We start from the raw sequence: 27,535 nt of genomic DNA on the forward strand, positions 1-27,535 counted from the left end.
GTAAATACTTATTTATTTGTCAAAAAGATAAATTAATGGTATTATAATATAATAAGATGATAATGAATAAAGGGTGATTAGAAAATACAAAAAATGATAAAATTTAAATGAAATATACAGATTAATATTAAGTAAAATCCTAATTAGGATAAAAAAATTAATCCAAATTTAAAATAATGAAAAACGAATAAAATAATACAAAATCTAAAGATATATTATAAATTAAAATCAAAATGGTGATATGATTAATTCAAAATATTTTCGAATAGTTGTTAAATCAAATCAAAATAATTAACTAATTTGAATCAATTAGAGGGAGAAAAATAAGAAATAGATTGGTTTATTTTAAATCAATAAAGTAGTTAACAAAACTAATTTGAATATTAAAAATAAATTCAAATTCCAAAAGATGACGAAAATTACGAATGACACTTATTTTCAGTTTTGAAATTAGATAGGTTAGATTATAACATGATTAATTTGGTTATTAATCAAGTTCTCTAATTACATTATATTTATATCCAGGTTATTAATCAAGCCCTCTTGGTTATTAATAAAGCCCTACACTTACACTATATTTAATATTCTGGACATACAAACTAACTAAGGAAAAGTCAGGTATTATAAAATAGTGACTAAATATGAAATATGTATAATTGAATCCAATAACGTATATTTAATCCTTAAAAAATATCAAAAAATATATGATTAATTTATTGAGAATATATATAAAATAATGAAAACAAATTCAAACATTTGAATAAATTTAAATTTTGATTAAATAAATGAAATTCGATAATATATGGATATTTAAAATATAAATTTAGTAGAAAAATCTGGATATTTAATTCAAGTAGGATTAATTCGAAAAGTGGAATCTAAATTAATAATAAAATTTGCATTGAAATTTCGAGGAAAATCAAGAATAGCGGTTGTTTTAAGAGGCAGTTATTTTTAGTTTTTCAAATAAATCGAATAAAGGGAAAGTGGAGATCAACTAAGGCATCGACAATTATCGTAAGAACTTCGTCATTGTTTATGATTGCACACTTACCATGTCTTTATAATTTCATGTACGAGCACTATGCCAGTTAAGTTACGCTCATGTTGATGATTTATTTTTATTTTAAAAAATTATTTGCATAAAGGTAAATTAGATATTTTAGCAATGATGAACACATTAGCTATAATGAATTAGAAATGCAGTATTTCTTAGTATAAAATGAATGATTAACATCGACTGAATCAGTTAAACCAATTGGTTTTTGTTTTAATTATTTTTGGTTTGTTTACTTTTGGATGCCAATGCTCAATAGTAACATGGATATAGGATTTATTATCTTTTCAATAGGGTAAATGTGATTTTAATTCTTCTAATTAACAAAGATGAACTCAGGGTAAGAAATTAAAAATAACAAGTTTAGTTACCTTTTCTTAGAAAAAAAAAATAAGAATAATAAAAATCAAATAACTATCAAAGTCTGATTTTTTTTAAAAAAAAATTATCCAATAGACACTTGTCTTATTCGATATATATTCTAAAAAATAACTTACATATCTACTAAACATAAATTTGAATATATCACACTATTAGATAGCTAATAACCATAAATTTGCTTAGTCACCTGCACTTCAAAAATCAAGTGAGTAACAGAATTTTACCATTTTAACCGGCTAAAAATGGTAGAAAACTGGAGTTATTACTGACTTGACCTTAAAAATATCGGTCACTAAACACCACGGTAATGTAAGATTTTACTATGTTGGCGGTCAAATGTTTTATGTTTCTTCTATTATTAAAAATTCACTGATATCAAACAGAGTTTAAATAATAATAAAAGCAGAACTTTGAAAAGAAAGGGAAAAAAAAAAAAAAGAGAAAATGAAATTGTAGAGGATAAGGTGGCCATTCAAACCGCAAAAACCGAGCCGAACCAAACTAAAAACTGTGAAACTGAAAAAATGCAGTTCGGCCCGATTTGAAGAAATTTTGATTCGAAATTGAAACCGAATCAGACTGTTTTTAATTAATATATATTTATGTATTTATTTACTTATATATTTATTTATTTAAAAAATAGTAAAACTGAATCGAATAGAACTGTTTTCTAATTTAAAAAAACATAACATAGATTTTTTTTAAATATCAAAATCAAATTTAATACCGAACCGAATCACATATCCGGTTCGGTTTCACATATTAGAAAATTCAGTTTGGTTCGGTTTGACCACTAAATCGTACCGTTTCCATCCCTAGTAGAGGATACTGCCTACATGGCTGGTGAGGTTAGTGACAGTAGACAAAAGAAACAGAGGAATATATCTCTTGCCCAAACAAGAAGAGAGAAAGTCAAGAAGTGAAAAAGAAAAAAAAAATATAAGGGTTTATTTGCAAATTTAAGCCCTAAATATTATGGGCTTGTTGTTAGAACAGATGTCACGAAGGGTTGCTACCCTGTGGAGAAAACACTGCCCTGAAAGAAAATACGACGCGATCTCGGTGCTAATCGCTATGCAGGTTGCTTCCCAAGGTTAATGCAACTTCCAAATTCAGGCGTGCACTTGTCGGAAAATGGACTCGAATCGATGAGAAGGTTGTTCAAAACAGAAGAACAATTTGTGAAAACATGAGAGGAAGTAAGAAACAATTAGTTGTGTGTCTCCTCTTTCAGGTGTGATCTCTATTAAATAGTAGAGGAGACAACAAGCAGATGAAGGAAATGGGCAAAAGAATAGTCGTAGCAAAAGAAAAGTCAAGAAACGATCAACAAAATATTAATAAAATCAAACAATTAAGTAATAAAAATTTAGTTCTTTTTTTGCACAAGTGTGATTACTTAAACCCGCTCGTCCAAACAAACAGTAATGATGCACGTGTGGTGAAAGGGTTATACTTCCACCATCAACACACTTTAGAGTCTCATCTAAAATTCCTTGGTATCTATACCCTCTAGGCAATTCCAAATCTACCCATGTGGGACAAAACTTCTCACTCCTCTTAACTTTTCCTATGGGCCTAAGCCCAAATGTCACACCCCGCTCCAAATTACCCTCTTAATCTGGATGGAGTGGTGACTGCAGTAGTTACCAATCCTTTTGCTAGCACTTACTGCCTATCTAACCTGTTGAATTTGCTCAAACCCTGAATACGTACATATCATCAATATACTGAACAAATTAACTCATAACTTAACACATTTACATTACAGGGTTTTATAGCATTTTATACATGAATATTACAACTTAATGAGCCCCACCTAGGATACTAGTCCCTATCTGACAGACACATGTGTACTAACTAATACAGGTCTTCAATTAAGCTTCCTTCAACCTGACTCTTTAAGTGGCAGAGCAGCAACAGATAAGTCTTTTGGGAACTGACCGCTACCTGAAAGGAAAACATTTGAAAACATGAGCTAGAAGCTCAGTGAGTGACTAACATTTAAATCATAATTTTCATACATAAATTTGATATTAAAACTGAAAGCTTTAACTAAAAACATAAACTTGGCAACTATTATTCATGTCATCATCAACATCACATAAATTTTTCTTACTTTGCTAGACTATGCTTTAGTCTATTAGTCTAGAGTGGCCATTTTGCTCACTCTTTATCATTCTTTACTATATTACTACTTAACTGGGGAGGAACCCTTTTGTTTACTTCCTAAAATCATAATTTGCATCCCTAGTTGAGAGAGAACCTTTACTCAATTCCTCAACGTCAATCCATAGCTAGTGTAGAGTGATCTCGACACTACTAATAACAACTTTTCTTTCATTTGTGTGATTCTAGTTTAAGTATCGTCATACCTTAGGTACTACTACTCAGATACCTTCTCCGTGTACTTCAGTATCGAGCTGCTCGGATACCTTCTCTATGTCCTTCAGTATCGAGCTATTCAAATTCTAAGACTGAGCTTCAATACCTTCTCTGTGTACTTCTGTACTGAACTATCCAAATTCTAAGACTGAGCTTTAGTACCTTCTCCGTGTACTTCAGTACTGAGCTACTCATACTTAACTTGCATCTTAGACTTAGTTGCCCAAAAACATTCTATACTAACGCATCCTCATGGTCATCGAAAAGCATAACACAAATATAACATTAATGTGAGATGCGTTACTTGGTAACTATTTGAGAATAGTTGTCCTAAATAGCTTTCAGTAAACATGCATTGCTAAACATTAATAAGCATTAACAATTTACTTAAAACATTTAAAGCATTTAGAGTCACTCACAGTCTTTGGCAATCCTCTTCATGTATATGCTCATTATGCGTTGAACACTTAGCCAAATTCTTAGGACTTAACTTGACTAGGCAACAACTTCATTACTATGTGTCCATGCCTTGCGTCCATACCTTGCGTCCATACCCTACGTCCATGCCTTGCGTTAGGCGTTCAAACCTCCTATGCGACCAAACTTTCAGCTCATGCCTATTGCCCATCGCATAGCAACCTTTGCGCCCATCGTTTAGCTCATGCACCTGTCTTGTGGCACATCAACGCATGCCCCATGCGTTCATTTGGTTGCACCTATAAACTCCAACGCAACCTTGCGCCTAATACCTTGTACGCCTACCTGCAGGATCCAATGCCCACACAACACTTGCGTTTACGGCTTCAATATGCGCTGCATGGTCTAATGCTTCTCAGCGCATCCTTGCACCAATTCAACCTCCAACACATGCACTCAACATTATCATCAAGCCCTTAAAGCTGCTTGCTTGTTCAGCCGAAGCAGCTGCCTGCTTGCTCAAGATTCCATATTTAACTTACAATTTTAATAACTAATTTTTCAGGCCTTTTCTCAAGAAATTTCCTTCTACAAACATTCTTTAAAATGTTTTAGAAAGCTTAACTTAAAATTTTAGCTCAGAATTCCTCATGGTTGTGCCGGAATTCTTAGATCATCAAGACTAGCCCAACTTACCCAAAAATTCGACCTCCAGTCGGATTCTTCATACTCCAACTCGATTCCACTAGAATCTCCCTCCGGCATTTCAACCTAAGTAACTAGACATACTCAGGGTTTGAATGGCTTTGGAATTACTTCATTTGCACGAGCAAACTTCTCCAAAACTTTGTTTGAAGTCGAGCTTCTCTTTTTAAACTAACAGTTGATGTTCTCCTATTAACATCAAGTTGCCACCTCATCCTTAAAGGATAATATCAAACCTGAGTATGACATTTGGCTTAACTGATCAATCATCAAGATGATTTTTCCCTCTTGGTTATCGATGCAAGGGTTAGCTCCCAAGCAAACGCTTACAACCACATGGCTGCATACCTTCTCAATGCATCGCCCAATCTGGCTAACGCATAGCTCACTTAGAGGCTATTGCGTCCCTCCCTTGGTCGCATACTTCTAAGCCAATGTATGTCCTAGCCCACGCATAGCTGTCTTATCATATCAACCATGTGTTAGGCCTTCCTCGTTTCATAGCATAACTTTAGCGTGCATCACATACTCCATTGTCTAGCGCCCATCTATCGTCTAGCGCTCAACATCTATCGTCTAGCACTATGTCGATCGTGCAGTGCCAACGCCTCGTTGTTTAATGCTATCGTCCAACACATAGCGCTATTGCTTAGCGTGATCCTTCGTATTGTCTAGCGCCACACTTTACTGTACGATTGCCTACCGCATCGCTTAATTCCGCGTATTTGCTACACGACCACCAACCTCATCGCGTAGCGCTGAACGTTTGCTAGACGATCGCATACCTCATCGTGTAACGTGACTTATTTACTACACGATCGTCCAGCGCCCAAATACACTCACAAGCCCCTTGGCTGCCGCAAGCCTTATCAACGCATCATGCCTTTCAACTCATGCGTTCATCCTTAGTACCAGTGCATAGTTTATCCTTGCCTTCAACACTTGGCCTCTACAAACCTTGGTTGCTACACATGCAACCTCATGTGTAATATCCCACACCTTTTATTTATTTATTAATAATGTAAAATTTTTCCTTTTTCAGTAATTGTCCTTAGTTGAAGGGCATGTTTGAAATTTTGAATTTAAAGTATAAGTGTGAGGATTTAAGTGTTGTCGTGGAAATTATTCAAAAATTATTCAATTTTCAAATTTAATTTGAAAAGTTATGACAGGAATTAATTATTTTTGGAAAAAGGAAAGGAATTAAATAGTATAAAGTGGGTTAAGGAAAAGATTTAATTAGAGTTATACTATTTTTATTTTATCATTATTATTATCATTATTAGTTTTTTTAAAAAATAAAAACGGCACCCCCCATCTCCTTCACGCGTCCTCTCGCTCGAATGCCCGCCCCTCATAGCCGTCCGCCGCCGCCGAGCCCTCCTCACAACCCAGACTCGTCTTTCTCATCAGATCCGGCAGGCGCACCCTTCTCCCTAGATCCGTTAGGCGAACCCTCCTCACCAAATTCGACAGATGTGTCGTCGCCTACCGTTCGAGCCAGACCTGCCGCCGACCGTCACGGCTCCCTCACTTCCTCCCTTCGACCGTCATGTCTATCCATACTTGGGAGAAGACATTCATTCTAATATAACATTTCCCAACTATGGCTTACTATACTACATGCATAGGATTCTCTTAACTGTACCAGTCTCTAGCTCAGTCACAATTCAAACTTCGAGCTATTACCCGGAACATCAGCAGATCTGAACCTTTTCCTTTTCACCTTCTACTGACCATATTGTTCCTTATTTTTTTATACTCAACGTATCCCTAGTACATTTCGAGCTCGTTCTTGCTCATCTTTTCCCCTTCTCTTAGGATTAATCTGACTAGGACTTCCTCTAGATTACACCTTTTTCCTAAATTCACTAGAATAGATTTCACGTTTGCCACCAGCCTCTGAGTAAACCTGCTAAACATTCTATCTCTAGTGAAAAGTCCATGTTTACTTGCATGATTCCCGACTTCCCTTCTCGAAGTCTTTCTTACTGAGCCATGGAAACTTTATCTTTCACTTACTGGAATCTACACTCTTTTCGAATCTCAGAGCTTCTAAAGGTAGGGTCAAGGTTCCCGTTGTCTATCTGCTTGCTCTGTTTGCTACTTTTACTTGACATCTTCCTTTTACTTAGGTAGTACACATGCTAAGGACTCAGGACTCAGACTTATATATATAAACTTTTCTCCTTTCTTCCCAAAATCTTTTGCTTTGATACCAACTTGTCACACCCCGCTCCAGATTACCCTCTTAATTTGGATGGAGTGGTGATTGCAACAGTTACCAACCCTTTTGCTAGCACTTACTGCCTATCTAACTTGTTGAATTTACTTAAACCCTGAATATGTACATATCATCAATATACTGAACAAATTAACTCCAAAGTTAACACATTTACATTACAAGGTTTTATAGCATTTCATACATGAATATTTCATACATGGTTATCCTTTGTTTCAAATTCCTCCTACAATGATGTTTGTATTGTAGTTGACCATGTTTCATCTTGTCAATCAAATTGTGCAATTACATTATATACTGGCTCTAGCAACAATGAAATAGCTTCCTTGTCCAAAACCTCCAATAACACGCCTGATATTATTGACCTACTAGATTTTGATTCATGTGTTATAGACTTTCACCATTAAGGAAGGTTCTACTATTAACAACAATGATGCATTAAAGAAAGTTATATACTTGCTTGCTATTAAACATAGTTTTGAACTTAGGACTACTCGCTCGAATCAAACGTCTCTTGAACTTTGTTGCAAAGACCCTTCTTGTAGTTGGTTTCTTAGGTCGTCTGTTTATTAAAAAAAAAAAAGGTTAATGGATTGTTTGTAAGTTTAATGATGTTGATAAATGTTCTATTGATATTATTAAGGATGCTCACAGTCAGGCAACTTCGTAGATAGTATCTGAGTGTATGAAGTCTTTTTTAAATTTGAACTCCATGACCCCATGTCGTCCATGTGATGTCATAAGTTTCACGAAAAGGCAACATGGGTTAATGAGAGTTATGATAAAGCGTGGAGAGGCGGTCAACTTGCATTAAATTCAATCCAGGGTACTCCAGAGTCATCATATGCTCTGTTGCCTGCATTCTCTAATGCTTTTCAAAAAATAATTATGGTGGGTTTTAAATAATTGTTACAGTGTAATTAAGTTTAATGATACATAATACTTATATAATGTAAAATGTTGTTAATGACCTATGAACTTATACAACACAAAAAGTAAATGATGATGGTATATTCAAGTACTGTTTTATGGCTCTTGTTGCTTCAATTCATGCATGGGAGTATTGCTTTCCGATTATATCAGTTGATGGTGTAACTTTGAATAATAGATTTTTTTGGTACTCTACCATCTGCATGTACATTGGATGGTAACTCACAAATTATTCCCCTTGCATTTTCTTTTGTTGATTCAGAGAATGATGATTCATGGTGTTGGTTTTTCCAAAATATAAAAGCTGCTTTTGGTGAACGTAATGATCTTGTGATTGTATCTGATGGTCATAAGAGCATAACGAAGGGTATAAGTGTTGTGTACAATTTTGTGTCTGGTGGTCATAAGAGCATAACGAAGGGTATAAGTGTTGTGTACAATTTAGCCAAACATGGATTTTGTCCTTTTCACCTATTTAGGAATCTTAAAGAAACTTACAAGTCAACTCCAAACGGACTCAACACGAATAGAACAATGGGGAAGACACCACCACTTAGAACCCTCGATATTTTCAATCTAGGAGGTGTGGGCTCTGTTGGATTTGGTAGAGGGAAGGAGGAGTCGAAGATCGTATATCACGACCAAGCAAGTGGGAGAGTATCGGGTCTATCGTATAGACAATGCTTGATCGTTTAGGAAGCGGTACACGATCGTTTAGTAAATAGGTTGCGATTGTATAGACGATCGTTTAATAAAAACTCGGGTGCGTGATCGTTTAGGAAAGAGCTAGACGATCGTTTAGAAAGAGGCGCACGTGTAGAAACTTTGAACTATCGTGTAGGTTCTCGGTTTACTATGTGATAGGTTGTATACAACTCGTGAGCGAAATCTCTGATCTTTTGCAAAATGAAAACGATTTTCATTTTATTCTTCAATTATAAAAACTGAATGAAACCTCTCATTATCACACAGTTACGGAGAAGACGCCGGCACAATTATCCTATAATTGTCCAATTAAAAATAATAAATATAATCATATTATATTCATTAACCTATGGTTTAATATCACATATAAACCATAGTATTTTCTCCTTCACTAGATATAAATCATATTTATATCCATTTTCCTCCAAATAATGTATCTCATACATAATGTCAATCATATCATATATAGTTAACCAGTTCAGTCATATCATATACAATCAAACTTCTTCTTGTCAATTTGAACACTTCAAACCGAACCAAAAACTTATTCTCAACTTGAATCCATTGAGCTACCAAGGGGACCTTATGGATATATGGCTCGAAGCTCCAACGGTACGTGAATAGCTAACTAAACTATTTAGCCACGAGATCCACCATCCGTTAACTGCCAGACATTCCACTAAAGATCGACAACTCCACTCTTCTTACCACAGATATATTTCTGTGTCCATCGGATATAACCAATCAACAGTATGGTAACCCTTCATAGATGCTCGTAAGTACAATTAGGCCAATTTACCATTTTGCCCCTGTAGTTACATCTAAATCCTTAAGTACCACTGATTCCTCTAATGAACAATACAACATAGTCCAACTATGTGTGGACACCTCTCGGGTCATGAGAAGGTGTATGGTGCCATATTGTTCAAGCCCTGAGATCAACTCTTAAGGGAACAATCTATCTATTTTCCCTTACTTCAAGGAAATAGTGAATTTCACCTTGTGTAGCTGAGTTCCCAGCTCCCAAATCAGACAAATCCCCAAAGTGATAGGTTTGAGTCGGCGATCTAGCCACTCGCATCCATACAAATCAAAGGAGTGCCCTCAATGGTAGGAGTTCCCGACTCACTCATGATTGAGGTCATGTTATCTATGGCCATCCTAGTGAAGTGAAGTCTTTGTCATGAACGGCGTTATATAACAAGATGTTAACATTTCGTGGTCTGGTCTTATACAAACTCCTTTGTATAGGACGCCCATGCTCGCATGTCCCCACATGAATGATCAAGTCAGACCATCTATAGCAAGTCACAACACTTGTAACTATTCTACAAACGGGCCGCATCCATAGCGTTATTAAGGTTTCCCTCCTATATTCATATACTACAGACCATTTTTGTTGTCACTTAAGACGTGATCCACTTGTATGTCTCCACATACATGCTTAAGTTACAAACGACAACCAGGGATTTTAGCTTATTGGTTCGTAGTAAAGAAAAGAAAACATCCAATGTTCATAGACAATAGGTGAAGAAAATATCATATATTATACATCACTAGCATCTGTTCAAAATCGTGTTTACAAACTACAGGACACAAGAGTTTAGGGCATCGTCCCCAATAATGCCGTCATTGGGCTGAATGAGGAGACCAAAGTGACGAGTGCTTGCGAGATAATGAAACACTCTTTTAATAGCACACCAGTGTTCATCAATTGGTTGCTTCAAAAATTGACTTAAGTGATTGACAATATAGGCAATATCCGGTCGGCTGTGAGTGAGATATTGAAGGGCCCCCATTGTACTCCGATAAGTGAAAGGATTTTCTAATACCATCCACTGTTAAGAAAAAAATGCTTACCTAGAGCACAAGGTGACAGAGTTGGCTTAAATTCCTCCATATTGAGTTTTGATAATAAATCTTCAATATATTTTGTTTGTGTTAGAAGAAGACTAGAAGGCAAACGATTAGCTTAAATTCCCAAAAAATAACTCAGTATTCCCAAGTCTTTTAAGGCAAATGTTTTTTCTAGTGTGAGCACCAGCCAATTTATCATTGAGTTATTATTGTTGGTGAATATAACATCATCCACGTAAAAAAGCAATAGTATGATGACATCATCTTTACGATAAATAAAGAGGGAAGAACCGAACTTACTATTTTGGAAACCCCAATCAAGTAAGGCTGCTTTCAATGTGGTGTTCCACACTTGTGGTGTTTGTTTGATCCCATAAATGGCTTTATTGTGCTTACAGACATAAGACGAGAATTTTTGGTCAACATAGTCAGGATGTTAGGACATATAAACATCTTCATCAAGAATGCCATTAAGGAAGGTGTTGTTAAAATCAAGTTTCCGCAACATCCATCCTCAAGACATAGCTAAAGAGAGAACAATGCGAATGGTGGAGTGGTTCACTACCAATCTGGAGGTTTCAGAAAAATCAATTCCAGGCGTATGATGAAAACCTTTAGCCACTAACTGAGCTTTATGTCTTTCAATGACCCCATCTATACTTCGTTTGATGCGATAGACCCACTTACAACCCGTTATATTCATGGATTTTCGTGGAAGAACAAGTACCTATATATCATTTCTTTGGAGAGCTTGAATTTCACCATCCATGGCTTGTTTCCAGACCAGAGTAGCCAGTGCATCCACAATTTGTGTTGGTTCAGTGAGGGATCAATCTACTGAGGTGTCTGAGACAAGAATTTTAGGTTTGAAAATACCAGCCTTCGTGTGAGTAATCATTAGATGAGAGGATAACTGAAATGGGGATGCCTTCGGTGGAGTAGGAGACGAGGTATGTAGAGGAGGGGGTTTCGATGCTTGGTGTAGCGTAGTTTGATTTGAAGAGCAAGGTGAATGTGATTCATGGTTTGAGGAAGTAGGTAGGGTTGATGAGCGATCAGGGGAATTTATTTGGGAGAAGTAGGGCAGACCAGTTGGTACGGTGGGTTGGGTGAATGGACCTGAAAGGGAGTGCTATTAATTGGGCTCGGTAAAGTAATGGTTGTGAATAGTTCAAGGAATGAAGTGTTGATGTTAGGATTAGTTCGTTGGGCTCAGGTAGCTGTACGAAATGGTGGGGGGTGAATTGATAGCCTAGTAAGAGTTGTTGGGCTGGTAGTTCACTTAGAGATGCATACTTATCGAGCTCTGGAAAACTGGAAAACCAACTTTGAAAGGAAAATCAACTTCATTAAATTGCATATGTCTGGATATATATATACGTCCACTTGGGCTGAGACACTTGAACCCTTTATGGACTGGGCTGAAACTAATAAAAACGCATTCAGTAGAGTGAACATCCAGTTTATGAGTGTTATATGATCTTAGGTGTGGAAAACAAGCACAACCAAATATTTTTAGTAGTGAGAAGTTTACTTTCCTGTTGAACAGTGCTTCAAATGGAATTTTGTCCCCAATTGCTTTAGATGATAGAGTATTGATTAGGGTGATGGATGTGATGAAAGCTTCCCACCAATATTTAATAGGCATTCCAACTTGGGCTAGCAAAGTTAGTCCGGTCTCAACAACTTGGCGATGTTTCCATCATGCTCTCCCATTTTGTTCAGATGTGTGTGGGCATAAAAGTCTTATTTGAATGCCCAATTTTTCACATAGTGGATGTATAGTTTTATACTCCCCAGAATTATCAAATTGTAAGCATTTGATACCTACTCCGTGAAGGAACTTTTTTGATAGAGAATCTATGAGCGAAAGCGGATCGTCCAAATCCCATTTCAATTGAAACAACCATTTACAGTAAACAGAACAGATTATGCACTTTAACTAAATTATAGCATGCTTTTGAATAAATAAACAAAAGTTTAGAGATTATACCTTTGAAGAACTGATTTTTAAGTTAATCCCTCTAACTAACTCGTTCACGAACGCGTCGAACAAGTCACGAATTATCCTCGAACAAGCAGCAATGCAACTCGAACCAAAGAAGGACACTACCATTTGGTGACCTTGGTATTCTTGATGTGAGAATCCAGGAGTGGTGGGCTATAGCTAATTTTGGTTAAAGGGGAGTTTGGAGTTGGAGGAGGAAGACGATCGAGGGAGCAAGGCTATCGTATAGCAAGACACTCTTGATCGTTTAGAGAAGCGAGTCTATCGCATAGGCTCTCCAAGCAATCGTATAGATACTCACAAATCATGTGTCTTGGATCTAGAATAATAATAATCATATTTTTATTTATCTCATTTTGCCATAAAACTAAATAACTCCCCACTAAAGGTGGTTAGAGAGAAAAATGATTTAATTATCAAATAATTAATAAATATAAATAAATATGATAACCAACTTATCATATTATATTTATAACCTATAGTTTTAATATTGCATTATATGCAATATATAAACAATAGTTCTTTTTCTCTATTTTATGACATTTATATAAATCATATTTATATTAAATTTAATAACTATGAATCTTATTCACAGAAAATATAAATTTAAATCATATTCAAATATTTATTTCTCCAATTAAACAATAATGTATCAAGTACATTATGTCAATTATATCATATATAATTGAATTAATTGAATTATATCATATATAATTGAATTAATTGAATTATATCATATATAATTAAATTCCCTCTTATTAATTTGTACATTTCAAACTAACCCAAAAACTGATTCTCAACTAAATCTATTGAGCTACCAAGGGGACCTTATGGACCTGTAGCTTGAAGGTGAATAACTGATTAAACTCTTTAATCACATTATCCACCATCTGTTAATTGTCGGGCACTCCACTAAAGACCGACAATGCCCGACAACTGCACTCTTTGCACTACAAATGTATTTCTGTGTCCATTGGAGATAACCAATCAACAGTACGATGATCCTTCACAAATCGTTCGTAAGTACAACTGGGCCAAATTATCGTTTTACCCCTATAGTTACATCTAACTCCTTAAGTACCATCAATCCCTCCAATGAACAATAAATTATAGTCCCACTATGACTAAACCCCTCTCGGGCCAGAGAGAGTGTGGCATCACATTGTTCAAGATCCGAAATCAGTTTTTAAGGAGCAATTTATCTACTTGCCCCTGCTTCGAGGAAGGAGTGAATTCCATCTTGTGTAGTTGAGTTCCCAGCTCCCCAATCAAACGAATCCCCAAAATGGTAAGCTTGTTGAGTCGGCGATCTGGCCATTCTCACCCATACAAATCAAAGGACTACCCTCATAGGCAAGAGTTCACAACCCACTCAGGATTAAAGTCACGTTACCTATGGTCATCCTAGTGAAATGAAAGTCTCTATCATGAATGGCGTTATATAATGAGACTAAACATTTCGTGGTCCGGTCTTATACAAACTCATTTGTATATAATATCCCGCTTGCATGTCTAATACATGAATGATCAAGATCAGATCATTTGTAGCACTTTACAATATTTGTAACACGTACAAAGCAGGCCATACTCGTAGTGTCACTAGGACAAAGTACCCAGCTTTATCCATATACTACAGACCATTTAGATTATCACTTAAACATGATCCATCTGTATGTCTCCACATACATGTTTAAGTTACAACGATAACCTTGGATGTTAGTTTATTGATTTGTGGTTAATGCAACTAAAATATCATATATTTCATAGACATAAGTGAATAAAATATCATATATTATTAATCACATAAATGTTTGTTCATACAAGTATTTACAAACTATAGGACCCTACGAGATTTAGGGTATCAACCCCAACACTCCGAACTGAGTATTTACTGTGTTAAGGAAGTAATTAAATGCTTCTATTGCATCACTTTTTTGCCTAAGAGGATATATCCACAGAAAACAACTAAAATCATCAACGAAGTTCACATAGTAACGAAAACCATCATTGGATAGTAACGGTGTTGGACCCCACAAGTCAGAGTGAACTAATTCAAATGGTGTCGTGGCTCGAGAATTAGATAGTGGAAAGGGGAGAGCATGTGACTTTCCGTACTTAGAGGCTTCACAGAATTCAACATTTGCATCCAAAGTTACTGGTAGATTACATTTTTTGATTAACGAGTCAAGAACAGTAGAAGATGGATGTCTAAGTCTTCTATGCCAAATTTTCTTGGACACCTTCCTATTATTAGTGACAAGGGATGAGCAATAGGCTGAACACACTACAAGATTGTTATTATTGACCGACTTCAAGCTTCTATCAACATTTGAAGCACTACTAGTAACCATTTCTTTTATGTTCAACCAATAGAGTCCATCTACAAGATCCCTCTTCAACACCACCTTGCCCGAACGCATGTCCTTTACAACACAATTATCAACATGAAATTCCAAAAACACATTATTATCTTTAACTAGTTTTGAAACACTAGCTAAATTTTTAGCAATTCTAGGCACATATAAAACGTTTTCTATAGTGAGCTGCCCATTTTTTGTTTTTAAACACGTTTTACCAACATGAGATATATTCAATTTATTACCATTCCCAACTATAACCTTTTCCTTACCTCCATAATCAATGGAATGAACCATACTATTATAGTTGTTTGTGACATGGTTGGTAGCACCACTGTCCACATACCAGTTTAGATTAATAACCATTTGACGAGTTGTTGAAGTGTTATGAGAGGCAGTGGAGACATATGGAGTGTTCTAGTTTCCTGTGTTTTGTGGCAGTTGGTTTCCCCCTTTGTTCTGATTAGTAGGAGTCTGAAACTCCCTATCATATCTGTGATAACAAACATCAACTGTATGTCCATACCTAGAGCAGATTTGACAGGTGGGTCGGTTATATCTATTGTTGTTCCACCGTCTTCTGCCTCGATTTTGTCCACATCCACCTCTTTGATTATTATTCATCATTTGTCTGCTATTTTGCCCATTATTGCCACGCTAACCGTTGGCATTTGAATTTCTTTGGCCAAAGTTACTTGCCATGTTTACAGTGAAGGATCTCTTAACGAAGAGTTCCATGAGTGTGTTCGGATCACTCCAATTTTATCGAGATCGAAATACACCATATACATTCAAACACACATTTATGCAAACAAACAGTAATTAACGACATGCTTTGAATAAGAAATAACAAAGGAGAGAGTTCTCGTACCAGTTGAAAACGCTCTTCAAACTATGAAACTTAATGCAGTGGAGGACCTCTACCCGAACAACCAACGGCCAGCAGATGCGTCGACTACAGCAGCACAAACAACCGCAAAAACACGAACGCAGCGGGGATGATACCATCAGAAAAGAGCCCCATGTATTCTCGGAGTGAGAACCCAAAGTGTGGTCTTTGGTGAGTTTGGTAGAGATAGAAGGAAGAACTGACCGTGTAGACAATAAGCAAGTGGGAGAAAATATGAAGCTATCGCATAGCAAGATGCTTATCGCTTAGAATAAACTATACGATCGCGTAGATTTTACTGAATGATCGTTTAGCAAACACGACACACTATACAATCGTTTAGGAAAGCTAACCAATTTGTATAGGATTTATTGTGCGATCGTTTAGGCACTTGGTAGGCGATCGTTTAGGCGCGAGGTATGCAATCGTTTAGGCACTGAGCGACTATTGTATAAGCTCTCGAGTTTAAGCGATCGATTACGTTTTCATACCAACGCCAACCTTCCGATATTTTTTCGAACGATTCAAAATGAAACAAATTTCATTTTTATTCATCGGTTACTATAACCGATGTTGTTTTCCACTAACGCACGTCCGAGATAAATTTTAGGTTAATTATCATATAATTAACCAATTAAATAATTAATAAATATAATCATATTATATTTTTACCCTATAGTTTGATCTCACATATTTACTACAGGAATTTCTCCTCCACTTGATATAAATCATATTTATATCTAATTTCCTCCAAAATAATGTATCTCATACATTTAGCCAATTATATCATATATAATTAACCAATCCAATTATATCATATATAATCGAACTTCCTCTTGTCAATTTGAACATTTCAAATTAACCCAAACACTAATTCTCGACTTTATCCAGGCTACCTAGGGGACCTAATGGACCTGTGGCTCGAAGCTCAAATGGTCTGTGAATAGCTGACTAAACTCTTTAGCCACGAGATCTACCATCCGTTAACTGTAAGACATTCCACTAAAGACCAACAACTGAACTCTTCTTACCATAGATATATTTTCGTGTCCATCGGATATAACCAATCATGAGTACGATGACCCTTGTAGATGCTCGTAAGTACAGTTGGGCCAAATTATCATTTTGCCCCTATAGTTACATCTCACTCCTTAAGTACCACTGATTCCTCTAATGAACAATATAACATAGTCCAACTATGTGTGAACACCTCTCAGGTCAAGAGAAGGTGTGTGGCGCCACATCGTTCAAGCCTCGGAATCAGCCCTTAAGGAAGCTATCTATCTACTTACCCCTGCCTCAGGGAAGGAGTGAATTCCATCTTGTGTAGTTGAGTTCCCAACTCCCAAATTAGATGAATTTCTAAAATGGTAGGTTTGAATCGGCGACCTGGCCACTCGTACCCATACAAATCAAAGGACCGCCCTCAATGGCAGGAGTTCCCAACTCACTCAGGATTGAGGTCATGTTACCTATGGTCATCCTAGTGAAGTGAAGTCTCTGTCATGAAGATGTTATATAACAAGACATTAACACTTCGTGGTCAGCTCTTATACAAACTATTTGTATAGGACGCCCCCGCTCACATGTCCCTAACACGAATGATTAGGATCAGACCATCTGTGACACATCACAACACTTGTGACTATTCCATAAAGCGGGTCGCATCTACAGCGTTACCAGGATAAGGTTTCCCTTCTATATCTATATACTACATACCATTTGGTTATCACTCAATACATGATCCACTTGTATGTCACCACATACATGCTTGAGTTACGTACAGATAACCAAAGATTTTAAGTTTACTGGTTTGTGGTAAAGCAAATAAAACATGCAACTGAGCAAAATACAAGATGTGAAGTAAAATATCATATATTATACAACACAAGCGTTCGTACAAACTGCTTACAAACTACAGGACACGAGACTTTAGGACATCAACTCCAACATACAGAGGGTGGATTGTTAATCGAAACATAATTTTTCTGAGTATTTTGAAAGTCTAACCTCTTTTCAAAAGCTAGGAGTTCTGTTTGCATATCAGTCCAGGAGATTTTTGGACGCCCTTGAATGGTTGCAATAACCAGGTTGAACTCCTCATCTAGTCCCAGTAGGACTTGAGATACCAAGGCTCGTATAGGAACCAAACTTCCAGCAAGTCCAAGGTAGTCCGGGTGGTTTTTCATTACTTTTAAATATACAGACATCTTCATTAACCCTTTTCGAGTCTGTTGAAAAAGTTGGCAAAGATAATCTTCCTCCGCTCTTGACTGCAGTCCAAACAATTCTTGAATAGCTGTCCACAGGTCTTTGGAGTTTTCATACCCCATTACTTGTATAGCAACTTATGCAGTCATAGAGTTATATAGTCATCCTAGTAAAAGTTGCTATAGCAATCCAAGACTCATAAAGTGGATTTACCTGATGGGCAGAGGATGAGCTAGAAGCAATGCTTAGGCGTTGCTGAGGAGTTAGCGAGGAAGTATCTGAGGGTTGACCTTCGTGAGCAGCCTTTTCTCCTGTAGGGATGGAACCCGCTAACTAGTCAGTCGTCACAACGAACTTCGACGGACAGAAATCCTCGCTTGTAAGATGATCCTCCAGTCAAGCTTCTAAGTATGGGCAATGCCAGATTTCTCCATAGGAGAAAGTTCCCTCGATCAAGCTTAATAGTGGCGACTTGATTTAAAAGTTGATTTAAAGGAGGAGAGCTGAAAAAGGGGGTGGTTGAGGTCATAAAAGATGAGGCAGTAGCCATAGGTTCTACCAAAAAGGAGAAAATTAATTTGTTTGACAGAAAAGCTGCTAGAGAATTTTCTTCTTATTTCATTGAATCAACCAATGGAGGTAGGAATGGCAACAGAGCAGGGATGCACTCCCATCCCCGTCTTCGCCCTTTTTCCCGTTTTAGGAGTCGGGGTCGGGGTCAGGGAATCCCAGTTTGGAGATTTGGGTTCCTGCAAGGAAAAATCCCTTTTTTTTATTATTAAAATTAACTAAATTTAACATTTATATTGAAATTGTAAATTTTATATAGGAAATTAGTATTATTGTTACATATAGTTGTTTAAATTAAACAGTACATGTTTTTTTAATTATAAATTAATAAAAATTAAATTTATTATATTAGATTTTTAAAATTAAAAAAGAAAAAAATGTTTAAGTATTATTATTATTATTATTATATAAATATTAACCATTAAAAAAATCGGGGCGGGGACGGGAATCGAGTTCGGGGTCGGGGATCCCTTCCCCGTCCCCGACCGAGGACTCGATTTAAATCCCCGATTTGACCCCGTCTCCAGTCAAACCGACGATTCCCCGACCCGATCCGACCCCGTGGGGAGTTTTGTTATCCCTAAAAGGAGGTAGCTTCCTTTTATACATAGGGTAATGACTCCAATAGGGTTTTTCACTATTTACACAAAGAATTAAATAATAGAAAAAGTAAATAATATAATCCACATGTCACATTTCAGATGGAGGCATGACCAACGATTTCATAAGATGCTTTATCCTCAAATTGAAATTTTGGCTTCCCTTTATTTTTGTGCCTTACAATTTCCTCTTCAATCTCCTCCACCCAACCCAATCCCCTAATCTTTTCCCTCTTTTATTCCATTTTCCTTCCTCATTTCCCCCATTTTCTCTCACCTTCTTCCTCAATCATCCATGGCTGCCGCTGTAACTGCTGCCGTTTCTTTCCCTTCCAAATCCTCTTCTCTCCCTTCCAGAACTCCTCTGATTTCCCCCGACAGAATCTTCCTCAAGAAGGCACTGCATTTCCCCTCACCCCCCCCCCCCCCCCCCCCCTTTCTCTGCGATTACATTGATTTCATTTGATTCGATTCAGGTTCCGGTGTTTTACCATGGCGGAAGAGCCGCGGTGGGTCCGATTAGAGCTCAAGTGACTACGGAGGCTCCGGCGAAGGTGGAAAAAGAGTCGAAGAAGCAAGAGGAAGGAATCGTGGTTAATAAGTTTAAACCTAAGAGTCCGTACGTCGGACGATGCCTTTTGAACACCAAAATCACCGGCGATGACGCTCCCGGCGAGACTTGGCATATGGTATTCAGTACTGAAGGTAAGTTCGTTCGTTGTTTGTTTCTTAACCAACGCTCATTTTCTCCAGTTCATTGCTTGGTTTCCTTTGTGTTTGTTGGGACTGATTGACGAAATTTTCAGGGACTATATTGAAAATCTTGAAATTATAGGGACCAAGTTTAAAATTTTAAAATGACACTGATTAAATTATAATTTTTAAATTTAGAAGAACCACATTGAAAAATTTGAAATTACAAGGACTTAATTGGAACTTTTAAATTTGTTGGGTCTAAATAAGTTACCATTTTGATCCATGTGAGATGAGATTCTAGTTACAAATTTTGTACAAAGTCGAAATTCTTTAATAGATATTTATGAAGAGTTGTATTAAAATTTGATTAAAATAAATGAAAAAAAATGAAGGAATAAAATAGTAGACCAAACTTTTAAAATATGATGATTAAAATGAATTAAAATTAATCAAAAGTATTTAAATTAAATCGAAACTAGAGTTAAATTGAAAATTTTAAAATCTTAAAAAAATCAAAATCTAAAAACTATACAAATCTAATTGCATCTAAGCCTTTAAAACTTTTTAAGATTATTGATATCGAATTCAAATATTTATAATCACTGAGAGGAATTGTAATTCTTAGGATCCTATTTGTTTTTTATTTTTTAAAATTAAGCCTATTTTGTCCCCCGTCTCTTATCATTATTTGCATATTTCTTAAATACAATTGTTGAATTTTTAGTCAAATTCCAAAATAAAAAACCTGCATTTAAAGGCTATTTTTTTAGTTTTCAAATATTGGCTTGGTTTTTTTAAATCATTGATAAAAAGTAGATAATAAATGAAGAAATTTGATGTGAAAGTAGTATCCATAGGCTTAATGTTCAAAAGAAAAAAAAAACCAAAAACTAAATTATGATATTCAATTCATGATTTTTCAATAAATTCTCTCTCCAGAGCATTTTAAGGTACTATGAAAACGAGAGCTTCCTTAAGATCGGATCATTATAGATTTGGTACTTGTCGTGACATTTGAGAAGCTTGTTTATGACTTGCTCTGGCTGACTCTTATGAGATTGATTTTTTTCTTTTTGACTTGTCTCCCATCTCGTTTCAATCATTCAAAAAGAGAAAGAATCTAAATAAAGGTACATAATAAATGGAGCCTAAATTTTAGGAATCAAATTGAAATCAAAACCTAAATTATGATGACGTATTTACAGAAACCAAATTGAAATTCAAGATATGAACAAGTTTTGAATCTCCTACTTGAGCTCAAAAAAGAAAGGAAGAAAAGGAAAAACAAGTCCTTACCACAGAGACTACATAGAAAATTTTAAAACCAAATATACCAAACTAAAACTTCATCAATGCAACTAAATTATATAAGCAGATATAAAAATGTATTTAGAAAAAGTAAAAAGCAAATTGCTATTAAATTTCATATTTGATTAAATTATTAATGTTTTTACGATGAAAGTGATTTTGGGTTGGTTAAAACTTTTAGGGGAAGTGCCCTACAAAGAAGGGCAATCAATTGGGGTAATTGCTGATGGAGAGGACAAGAATGGGAAGCCTCACAAATTGAGATTATACTCTATTGCCAGCAGTGCCCTTGGTGACTTTGGTGACTCCAAGACTGTAAGCCTTCTTCTTTTTATTTTACAAAATTAATCCGATAAATTATTTTAAACAGTCAACCTAATTAAAATATTTATAAATAATAACAAAATATTATAATCTATTTGTTATAGACTACTATCTATGTCTATCATGATATAAATAAATAGAGATAATAGTCTATCGCGATTTATCACATATAGATAGCTTTATTTATATATATTTTACTTCATTTTCCTATATTTGAACATAGTCTTTGTTTTTATTAATATTTTTTAAAATAAAAACATAATCTTGTTATTTTCTACCACCTTTGTTTAGAATAAGTATTTTATTTATAAATTAACTATAAACTAATTCTCATTTTGTTCTCTAAACTTTTGAAAACTATTATTTTTACTTCTTAATTTTGAATATTTGACAAAAAAAACCATAAAAGTTCAATGAGCTAAAATAGTCGTTTTTCGAAATAATAATAAACAAAGAGCTATCGATCTTTTTGTGAAATTATAAACTAAAATAAACATTTTGAAATAGTACAAAAGCCAATTTCGAATTATATTCATTTATTTAAATAGGTAATCAAACATTTTTAGTTAATTTTAGTTTTTTTTCCCCTTTTGGCTCTAAGAACAAATTTGAGTGATTTCTGTCCTAATTTGGTTTGTGAATTTACAAATTCAGGTTTCTCTATGTGTGAAGAGGCTGGTGTACACCAATGAACAAGGAGAGATTGTCAAAGGAGTTTGCTCTAACTTCTTATGTGAGTTTAATCTTTATGATTGTTTTAAATATAAGAAAATGAATTAAAATATTTATAAATATACCAAAATTTTACTATCTATCTGTGATAGTTCGCGATAGACAGCGAAACTACTATACGTGTCTACGTGTGTCATGATAGACACAAATAGATAAACGATGATATTTTGCTATTATTTGTAAAAAGAAAAAAAAAATTACAGTTTTGTCACTTAAAATAATTTCAAATATTAATATTTTTAAAAAGAAATTCAAACATCTTAGAGGCATTAAAAAAATAAAAGTTCACAGATCCTATTAGGTATTTTAAAATAAATGATCTATTAAACACAAAATTGAAAGTTTTTAGATATATTAGATATTCTTATAGTTTAGGAACCAAATAGACATTTGTAAAGATAAACATAAAAGCTCAAGAACTCAAGTAAATTTTAAATAAATGAACATTTTAATTTTGTAATAATAATAATATAAAACACATAATGTTAGTTTCCAATGGGGATTTTTATCCATTTTTTGGAAAGATTTTAAGTATTATTCTGATGAATAGAAACAAATTGATAATGTATTTATATTGTGATTTTAGGTGACTTAAAACCTGGAGCAGAGGTGAAGATAACAGGACCTGTGGGAAAAGAAATGCTTATGCCTAAAGATCCCAATGCTACAGTTATCATGGTAAATCACAATTAGCCAAAATAAATAAATAAATATTTGAATTTTAACTTTTTAAACTCGTTTGGTAACCACATTATTTTTTGTTTTTATTGTTGAAAATTAGACCTATAAACACTACTTCCATCTCCAAATTTCTTTCTTCGTTATCACTTTTTACCAATGGTTTAAAAAACCAAGCTAAAATTTGAAAATTAAAAAAAGTGGTTTTTAAAAACTTGTTTTTTCTTTTTCTTTTTGGAATTTAGCTAAGGATTCAATCATTATTACTTAAGAAATATGCAAATCATGGTAAGAAATGAGGAGAAAATAGATATAATTTTTAAAATCTAAAAACTAAAATCAAAATGGTTACCAAATGGGTCTTAGATAAAATGACTTTTTTTAATTTAAAAAATTAATTTAATTGGGTGAAATTGTACTAGCTTGCAACTGGAACTGGAATTGCTCCATTCAGATCATTCTTATGGAAAATGTTCTTTGAGAAGCATGAAGACTACAAGGTAACAATGCTCATGTAATTTATTTTATTTTTACAATGCTCATGTAATTTATTTTATTTTCTTTTCTTTTTACTATGATTTTTTTAATTAACATATTAATGCTTCTTGTGGTTTATATAGTTCAATGGTTTGGCATGGCTCTTCTTGGGTGTCCCAACAAGTAGCTCACTTCTCTACAAAGAGGTAAAAATAAGAAACCCCTATTATTACAACTTCAAAATCTAAATAGCTTCCTTGGACGAAACCGATAAATAAATTTAATAATTGATGATTCTGATATTTTGTTAATATATTTTAATAATATAGTGAAAATATCTTTGTTGAACGAGCTAATTTGAGTGGCTAAAATGAAACAGGAATTTGAAAAAATGAAAGAAAAGTATCCCGACAACTTTAGGTTAGACTTTGCAGTTAGTCGAGAGCAAACGAACGAGCAGGGTGAGAAAATGTACATTCAAACTAGAATGGCTCAATATGCTGAGGAGCTTTGGGAATTATTGAAGAAGGACAATACCTTTGTCTACATGTGTGGACTTAAGGGCATGGAGAAGGGAATTGATGACATTATGGTCTCTTTGGCTGCTAGAGATGGTTAGATTTTCCCCTCTCTTTTCCTACTGCTTATTATGCTTCTTTTTTAATACATCAAGGGAATCCAATCTAATACTTTAGGTCATATTTTCAACTCATTTAAACTCGTTTAATAACGATTTTGTTTCTAAAATAAAATTGCTCGCAAATTTTTACCATAGAAAAAATGGAAAAAAAAATATATATATATTAAAGCATTGAGCGGTTTGTTATGGTTTTTTTTGTTTCTATAAATTAAGTTTATTATTATTACATCTTCCTTTGAGTTTATTCATTTCTTCTAATATTTTAATAATATTTTCAAAATTCATCCCCATTTTTAAACTAATAAAGTTAGCTTTTAAAAAAACTTATTATTCATAGAATTTGGCTGATAATTCAAATATTAGGTTAAAGATGCAAACCGTTGGAACTTGTGATGAAAAAACAGAATTTTTATAAAATAAATATTTTATCAAACGGGCCTTTGAGAGTATCTTTTTTTAGAGTGATATAGTAGTGGTTCGAGATAATTTATAATTTTAATTATTTTTACTGAAAACACTTATTTTAGAAGTGGTATTTTTTTTTTCTTTTTCTTTTTTCCAGGTATTGATTGGATGGAATACAAGAGGCAATTGAAGAAATCAGAGCAATGGAATGTGGAAGTTTATTAATTTTATAAAAATAACTTGTACATTTTGACTTGAAATATCCCTCTTCAACCTACCTCAGGCTGCATTATTACGTAGATATAGGTAATTTCCTTTTTAAATTTTTCTGTATTTTTCTCCTATTTTAATTTTCAATTCTATTGTTAATTATGCCCATAAAAAAAAAAAAGAAAAAGAAAAAGAAAAACCTCTCTCATTTATGAGAATCATCCACTAAAGGGAATACTTCATTCCAAGTCTATCTCATTCAATTTTTTTTAAGAATATTGAATCAAATATGGGGTGGAATTAATCCAAGAGTTTTTTTTTTTTTTTTTTAAATTATTTTGCTAGATTTAATTATAAAATAATAAAATATCTTGTTAACTGGTGTTGGTTTTTTTGAAGGACAATTTACCAATATAAAATAACTAAAATTAAAAAATTATTGTAATATATATATAGAGAGAGAGGGAGAGTTCGTGTACATTAACTAGTAGAGTTAAACATAACGTTTGTGGTTGGAGGATTCAAATCTCTTAACCCTTCATTGAGGACATGTGTATTAACTAGTATTAGTATATATTTATTAGGTGAGAAATTTATCTATCTTTTGCAATGTACATTGTGGAAATAAGCTTTTCTCTCAATATTTCACGTACAGGCGTAAATATTACTTTGGTCTCTATATTTTCAATTTTGATTCATTTTGGTCTTTAATATTCATTTCAGTCACCAATTTTGGTTAGTTTTTGTCTTTATACTTTTAACTTTGGTTTATTTGGTCTTTATCTCTATCTCTAGTATATTACAAGAGGCTAGAGAATTTTTACATATCCCTTTTGTTCTTACATTTTTCATAAAATTCCTATATTGTCCTTCATCGAGTGATGGTGACTTTTTGAATGTAGATGTTCGTTGGAAAATAATGGACTTCTCCAATTAAACCCATGGAGATACACCTCATTAACAAAAAAACACAACTCAAGCGAAACCTTTCATCCAAGAGATACAAATGGTTACAAATCTATAACTTTTACCGGAGTTCAAGCTTTGGTCATGGGCATTCAACTCTCTCTTCTATCCTACTTTACTTCTCTACTAAACCGAAAAAATCCGATAAGAATAAGATCAATAGACCACTTTGTGCAAATGGAAGGAATATGGATCGTCAATCCAAACATTGAAGAAATCTTCATAGTCTGAACATTTTGCACGTGGATAATAAATCTTTGGTAAAGTGATTTCAAATGGTTAGTTTTATTACTTTGCTCTTTTGGATATTGTATTGAATTTATTTCTTTGTTTTCAAATTTTGAAAAATTTTGATTTAGTAATTTAAAACTCAAATGCGAAATAAAGAAAAAAATCTTCTCAATTGTTTATGTGATAATGGATCTTCGAAACATGTGTGAAATTTATTCGTTTGTTTTTAGATTTTCAAGAGGTTTGATTTAGAAGTTTATTTATATTGAAAACTCAAAGGCGGAACAATGGAAATATCTTCTCAATACATGTAGATAATGGATCTTCGCAAGATATAATTTTTTTGGATGTTGTATTGAAATGTGTTTGTTTATCTTTTGATTTTGAGTTTTTACTCATTTTTTAAATTGTTTTTGAGTTTTTACTCATTTTTTAAATTGTTTTTGAGTTTTTACTCATTTTTTAAATTGTATTGAAATGTGTTTGTTTATCTTTTGATTTTGGGGGATCAATTAAATTGTTTCTTACTCATTTTTTTCTTTTCCTTTTTTATAAAAATTTTAATTGCTAGATTTAAAGACCTACCTCAATAAAATTTATTTGATTTCATAAATTACACGATATCCGTCATATTTCTTTTACCCAATTTTCATTATTTTAAATTTTGTTTTATCTCATTAAATTGTATATTATAATAACACAACCAAATACAATTCATTTGATTTCATATAATATATGATCTCCAATTTATATTTGTATTACCTAATTTACATTCTTTTAAATTTGTTTTATCTTGTATTTAAATATAATAACTCACCCTAATAAAATTCATTTTATTTCCTAGGATACATGATTTCCAACCATTTATTTTACTCCATCTTCCTTCTCTAGTTTTATTTTATACCACTACATTGTATTTAAATATAAAAACTCACTCCCATAAAATTTGCAACTAAATTTTTGAATTTTAGGCAATATGAATGTTTATATTTTTATATCAGAAAAACCTTGTAAAGGACAAAAAATTGAGAAAATCTTTTAAATTTAGTTTTTATCCATACATCTCTTAGATTATTTTATAAAAATGGCTCACTAAAATCCAATCATTTGCTTTCTACTTATGAACGATTAATTAGGTAAGTTCTACTAAAGATTGGTTGGAGAAAGAAAAGTTAATTGAAGGACTTTATAATATTTTAGAGCTTGGAAGTTGATATAATTGAAGCAATTTTGTGGACCATAAAAAAAATAGTATTTAGTAAACATCATAATATATCTACATTATTATTATTATTATATCCTAAATCTATTATGACTTGATCTTTAATTTTTCGTTTTTTATTTTTCATTTTTTAAAAATATTAAATTACTTTAGCCATTAATAATAACAGGTTTTTTTAAATATAAAAATATATTTAAATTTTTTTCACTTTATTAGAAAAATTTCCAAAAATGTAATTGATTAAATTATATATTTGAAAGCTTAGTTTAAGATTAATTATTAAGCACACTCAAATATAAATATTATTTTACTTTATTGACTTCTACGAGACTA

At 33.7% G+C, this 27,535-nt stretch overlaps 1 protein-coding gene across 2 annotated transcripts; it reads left to right on the forward strand.

Moving 5' to 3' along the window:
- The first annotated feature begins 19,578 nt into the window (after positions 1–19,578).
- LOC120069012 (ferredoxin--NADP reductase, leaf isozyme, chloroplastic) lies at positions 19,579–26,025 on the forward strand. Of its 2 annotated transcripts, XR_005479416.2 has the most exons (10): positions 19,579–19,710; positions 19,790–20,018; positions 21,499–21,632; positions 22,296–22,374; positions 22,960–23,051; positions 23,474–23,551; positions 23,672–23,734; positions 23,908–24,142; positions 24,731–24,879; positions 25,686–26,025. XR_005479416.2 is itself a non-coding variant. In XM_039020668.2 (9 exons), exons 1-9 carry the CDS (start codon positions 19,609–19,611, stop codon positions 24,796–24,798), a joined length of 1,080 nt encoding a protein of 359 aa, XP_038876596.2. In that variant the 5' UTR covers positions 19,579–19,608; the 3' UTR covers positions 24,799–25,031. The 2 variants fall into 2 exon arrangements, 1 of the variants encoding a protein (XP_038876596.2); XM_039020668.2 differs by lacking the exon at positions 25,686–26,025 and having other exon boundaries at positions 24,731–25,031.
- Positions 26,026–27,535: the final 1,510 nt, after the last annotated feature.

Source organism: Benincasa hispida, chromosome 11, assembly GCF_027475165.1.
Source record: "Benincasa hispida cultivar pf3 chromosome 11, pf3_genome.v1.1, whole genome shotgun sequence".
NCBI lineage: Eukaryota > Viridiplantae > Streptophyta > Magnoliopsida > Cucurbitales > Cucurbitaceae > Benincasa > Benincasa hispida.

Bases quoted from the DNA above. Each gene is read 5' to 3' on its own strand.
- LOC120069012 (XM_039020668.2), top strand. From the start codon at position 19,609: ATGGCTGCCGCTGTAACTGCTGCCGTTTCTTTCCCTTCCAAATCCTCT. The intron at 23,052-23,473 runs GTAAATCACAAT...AAATTGTACTAG, and splicing joins CCAATGCTACAGTTATCATG to CTTGCAACTGGAACTGGAAT. The intron at 23,735-23,907 runs GTAAAAATAAGA...AAAATGAAACAG, and splicing joins GCTCACTTCTCTACAAAGAG to GAATTTGAAAAAATGAAAGA.